The sequence below is a fragment of the Gossypium hirsutum genome, chromosome A07, assembly GCF_007990345.1.
Source record: "Gossypium hirsutum isolate 1008001.06 chromosome A07, Gossypium_hirsutum_v2.1, whole genome shotgun sequence".
Lineage (NCBI taxonomy): Eukaryota > Viridiplantae > Streptophyta > Magnoliopsida > Malvales > Malvaceae > Gossypium > Gossypium hirsutum.
Genome location: NC_053430.1, coordinates 67,584,954 through 67,590,754, shown reverse-complemented (window position 1 = coordinate 67,590,754; position 5,801 = coordinate 67,584,954). Strand labels below are relative to the sequence as shown.

General features: G+C 35.0%; 1 protein-coding gene across 1 annotated transcript; it reads right to left on the bottom strand.

The window, feature by feature from the left end:
• Positions 1-4,819: 4,819 nt before the first annotated feature.
• On the bottom strand, positions 4,820-5,590 carry LOC107956375 (transcription regulatory protein SNF2). The gene has a single exon (XM_016892063.1). It carries the CDS (start codon positions 5,588-5,590, stop codon positions 4,820-4,822), a length of 771 nt encoding a protein of 256 aa, XP_016747552.1.
• Positions 5,591-5,801: the final 211 nt, after the last annotated feature.

Below are 5,801 nucleotides of genomic sequence, written 5' to 3'. Positions count from 1 at the left end.
GAACTGGAGTTGAAGTAGAAAGTCCCATTATACGGTTGTGCATTGGATTCACTAGCTTGTTATAAATCTCCTACTATGATATCCACGAAACATCTATGGGTAGACACTTGTCAGTCTCCTGCATGAATCTAAAATTCAGGAGCCAGTATTAGCCAGGGTATGAGCATAACCCTAATCTTGACATTCGGGCTCGACATTCAATTAGTGCGTTTGATTTTAACTTCTATGTAGGCTCGCTGCCATGGGCTGAAAGCACTTATATTGGGGGTTCATCGACGTACACAAGACACTAAACTAGTGCAGATTTTAGCGGCATATGGGTTATAGAAGAACCAATGACTTACTTCTTTCCACAAGGACTGATGAGGGTACATCGAACCCCTTATTAGAAGGGGACAATGAAGGCACAGATGAGGAAGAATATGCGGCTGAGGAAAAAGATGTAGATAAGGAAAAAGATGTGACCGATGAAGAAGATACATGTGAGGAACAAGGGACAACGAATGCATTTGACGGAGAGGAGTCAGACCCTTAGCCAATCCAGCAGTACAGACTTGATGGTTCGAAGGTGGCATTATTTTTCGAGTCAAAGCTGGTTCCAACAGAGCCAGGACCTTGCGGGTTTGACGTTAACGACTTGGACAATGCTCTGGATCCATATCCGTGATACATGACATATGAACCTCTGCCTCACATAACCAACATTGACCTATCGGTCGAGGGTGTTTCCGTATTACAATTTGGTGACGTAATACCGCTTAGTATTAGTTAAACATTAGCCAACCAGTGAGCTAATATTTGCTTCTATTTTTCTTTACATACAAAAACCATGTGAGGACATCATACAAATGATATTAATGTAATTTATGAATAATTTTAATAACCAAATTGTTTGAAAAAATTACAAATGTACAAATGAATGTACTATATTTAGGGCACCAAAAATAATAGTCCTGACATGTCTCGCTCATGGTCGCAACATCACCTCTGCATTTTGAAAAACTTTACGTTTTAGTCCTTCAATTAACATCAGTGTTTCATAAGAGCTTTCATAAGCTCGTTTATAACCTGTAATTTACTTAATAATGCATTTATTAAATTTTGAAACCTTATAACTTGTATAACTTGTTTATTATATGTGCAAATGAAATTGTAGATTGCTCCGACAATAAATGTGAATGCATAAAGTAAGGATAATTAGGTAAAAATATCACATATAAATGTTATAAGAAATTAAGGTATAAACAAAAATAATGTTCAGATAAAAAAATCACACATAAGTGTTATAATAAATGAAGATATAAACGATAAAAGTTATCTGATTATTGATGTGACTCAATGATCACATGTAAATGTTATAATAAATTAAGGTATAAATGACAAAAATACTTAGATAAAAAAATCACATGTAAGTGTTATATAAATGAAGATATAAACGATAAAAGTTATCTGATTATTGATTCGACTCAATGAATTCAATAACAAATAAGAGGTGTGATAGAGTAATCGCGTTGAAATTTGAATGCATAAAGTAAAGATATTTAGGCAACAAAGATCACATGTCAGTGTTATAATAACTGAAGGTACAAACGATAAAAGTTTCAAATTATTTATTGGACTTAATGAATTCAACAAAAATTAAAAGGTGCGATGGAATAACACGCCGAGCTATGAATAAACAAAGTAAGGATATTCAAATAAAAAGATGGCATGTAAGTATTATACATATATAAACAGCAAAAGTGATTTGATTATTGATAGAATTCAAGGAATTTAATGAAAAATTAGACATGAAATGAAGTGATCAAGCTAAAATTTGAACGTACATAGTAATGATATTTAGATTTTAAAAATTATTACATTTAAGTATTAAGGTATCAACGACAAATGTATTTTTATTATTGTTGACTCAACTTAATGACTTCAATCAAAAATAAGAAGTAATTACAATGATGAAGTAATTGTGTTGAAATGTTGTCACCCAAAACTAAATAAAAGATATAAGGATTGAAAGGAAAAAACAATCTATTTCATCTGGATTAACTAAAATCCAAATGAGACCTATATATATTATTTAGTATGACTCCTATTTTAGTAAAATTTGAGAAATAATCTTCTAGTTAAACTCTGTTTATTTGTATCAAACAAACTCTGATTAGTCTAGATTATTTTATTATTATTTGACCCATGAATTTAGCCTATAAATAGACTCTTTTACAACCTTAGAAAATACATCTATTAGAGATTAGAACTCATAATACATTTAGAGATTTTATGCTTATGTTTTGAGGGTTTTTTGTTTTCGGGGTTTAGTTTTTTATCTCCATCTTTTGTACTCTTCGTTCTTTTGCCATTATAGTAAAATTATTTTTGCCTGTGGTTTTTTATCCTCTTTGGAGGGGATTTTCACGTTAAATTTGCGTATTCAATTTCTTAATTTCTTCCATTATTTTTACTTGTTCGTTGTTTAATGGATCGATCCCCAACAAGTGGTATCAGAGCTAGTTTAATTTTTATAGATCAGCCCATTTAGAGATGATAGCAACAAGGTTTGAAATTGAAAAGTCTGATGGTGAGATGAATTTTAATTTGTGGCAAGTTCGGATGATGGCAATTCTAGTTCAAACTGGCTTAAAAAAGGTTGTTACTGGGAAAAAGCATGAGAATCTAAATCAAACAGAATGAGAAGAGCTTGATGAAAAGGCCTTATCTGCAATCTAGTTGTGCCTCACAAATATGGTATTGTAGGAGGAATTGATGGAGAAGACCTAATCTGCATTGTGGAAAAAGTTAGAAACTCTTTATGCAACTAAGTCTTTGGCTAACCGTTTAGTGTTGAAACAACGTATATTTACGTTTTGCATGAACGAATGTGAGCTTCTTAGAGATCACATCAGTCAATTCATTACTCTTTTAAATAATTTAAAGAACGTTGAGGTTTAGATTGATGATGAAGATCAGACTATGCTATTATTGTGCTCTTTACCCTCTTTACACAAGTCTTTCAGGGAGACCTTAATTTATGGTAGAGACAAACTCTCATTCGAAAATGTGAAGGGTCATTTGTTGAATAAAGACAAACTCGACAATGAGTTTGGTTTAGATAGCAAGGCAGATAGGCAAGCTTTCGTTTTGGTAACATCAAACAAACGAGACAAAAGGTGCCGCTATTGTAAAAAGTTAGGTAATGTCAAAGCAGATTGTTATAAACTGCGAAATAAAAGAGTTGCTGAGAGTAACGAGGAAGATGTAGCTAGTGCTAATTTGGTCGATGAAAGCGGTGATGATTTCTTGTTAGTTTCAACAAGGGATAACTCCAAGCTTACGTTCGAGTGGATCCTAGATTCGGGATATTCTTTCTACATGTGTCCCAATAGAGAATTGTTCTCCACATACAATTTAGTTGAAGGTGGAGTTGTGTGCATAGGAAACGATTCATCCAGTCAGGTAATTTGTATTGGTACTGTTAAAATTAGGATGCATGATGGGACGATTAGGACACTCTCAGATGTCAGGTATGTACTTGATTTATGAAAGAATCTCATCTCCTTGAGTATTTTAGACTTGAAAGGATGTAGAATGAACATCGATTCGAACAACATTAAAGTATCTCATGGAGCTCTCATTTTGTTAAAATGTAAAAAAACTGGTAGTCTTTATATTTTGGAAGGTTTTACAGTGACCGGTGAAATCGGACGTCCCTCGTCCATTATGGAGTCGAAGTCAACTCGTTTGGAGCGGAGGCAACTTGGTCACATGAGGGAAAAATGTATGATTATTTCGTTGAAGAGAGGTTCTCTCTTGGATGCAGGTTTTGAAAAGTTAAGGCACTATATTCGTGAAAATTAGACCCGAGTTAGTTTTGATTTGACAGTGTACAAGTCGAAGGCTAGAAGTCTTCTAGTTTCTAAGCACAGATTCGACTCAGATAATTCCCTGCATAGTTCAAGATAGCCCATAGCTGGCTTTGGCAAAGATGGCGTTATGGAAATATGAGTCAAGGTGGAGATTTGTTAAGTATGACTTCTATTTCAGTTAAATTTGAGAAGTAATCTTCTAATTAAACTCTATTTATTTGTTTCAATCAAACTCTGATTAGTCTAGATTATATTATTATTATTTGACCTATGAATTTAGCCTATAAATAAGCTCGTTTACAACCTTCAAAAATACACCCATGTTTACATTTTGATTTGAGGGTTCTTTGTTCTCGGGGTTTAGTTTTTTATCTTTATTTTTTATACTTTTCGTTCTTTTGTCATTATCTTTGCCCGCAGTTTTTTATCCTCTTTAGAGGGGTTTTTTCACGTTAAATTTGTATGTTCAATTTCTCAAATTCTTCAACTATTTTTACTTGTTTGTTGTTTAATCAGGTCGATCCCCAACATATATATATACTTAAATCTAGGCATTAAAGGTCAGGCTAGCCAAACAACACATTCAACTTGCTACAAACACATACCAATTCTAATAAATAATCAGAGTACTCAATATCTACCCACTTTAACAAAGCTGGCAAGCCAATTTGATTTTTTATAGTATATAAACACACATATAAGCAACTCCTTGCAAGAAAGATACATTTCTCATTCATGCATTAGCAAAGGACCAAAATGAAAAAACGTTGTTGCAAGATTATTAATGTTGTCCGGAGGAAAAAGAAAATTAACATTGGATAACACGAAATTCAGACTCTAAACTTTGATTTTGCATCATATAGCGAATTGACGAAATTGCAGACACTTATTAAAATTAAAAAGAAAAGAAAATAACTAGCAGCGATCACATTTGTTTTGCAACACCACGAAAAGTCATGCATTTAATTTTTATCGTCCTCATCTGCAGCAGCACCATCATCATCATCATCGTCATAGTCATCATCATCATCCTGCTCTGGTGGTGGAGGTTCATTTAGATCCAACAAAAAACTGGTTTTGGGCTGATTGAGATCAATATCCAAGCCCCTCCTCCCTCGTCCTCGTCCTCGCCCTTTACCTCTCCCTCTCCCTTTCCCCGACGAAGAAGCCTCCTCGCCTGCAACAACAACACTCATGTTCGAGTCTTCACTCATCTTTTGCATGGTTTCAAGAGCCAAGTTCAACAGAGTGGGAGCTAGTTGCTCCCTCGGGTTAGTTTCATCATCATTATTATTTTCAGGAGAGCCCTCAGTTGGCGTAAATGTTGGCGGAGGCAATGCCCCTGGGGTTTCCCTTTGATGGGATTTCAGATGCCCGAACACCGCCTTCCAGGACGTGAAATTTTTACTACATACGTAACATGTAGGTTCACCTCTTGGAATTTCCATTTCCCTTTTCTTCCTTGCATTTGATCCACTGCCACTGCCAGACCCAATCTGAATAGCAACATCAATAGTGCTCCCTCTTTTTCTAGAGGAAGAACCCTGGCCCTTCGGATCATCTATCCCGGTCTCATTAGCGTCATCAATGCTCATATTTTGCCCATCAACAGATTCAACACCACCACCCACATTATCTCCTTCATCATTTTTCTTAGTGGTGCTGCTCTCGTTCTCACATATCATCTGCTTAGAGGAGGGTTTGTCTTTGGGTGATTCAGTAGGAGTGGTCATGTTTAATTGATTGTGTTGAGATATCACAATGCCTGGATGTTGCTTGTGTTATATACTAGTTTTGAATTTAGCAGCGGTTAGTTCCCGTTAACCCCATTTGTAAATCAAAAAGTTGCATCTTTCCATGTATGGATATATCTCGCTCAACGAACGGTGAGGATGGCATATCATATTCCATCTTAGAAGGTCACATTTGTTAAAAGAGCATTTT

Excerpts from the sequence above, each read along its gene's own strand:
- LOC107956375 (XM_016892063.1), bottom strand. The coding sequence starts at position 5,590 with ATGACCACTCCTACTGAATCACCCAAAGACAAACCCTCCTCTAAGCAG.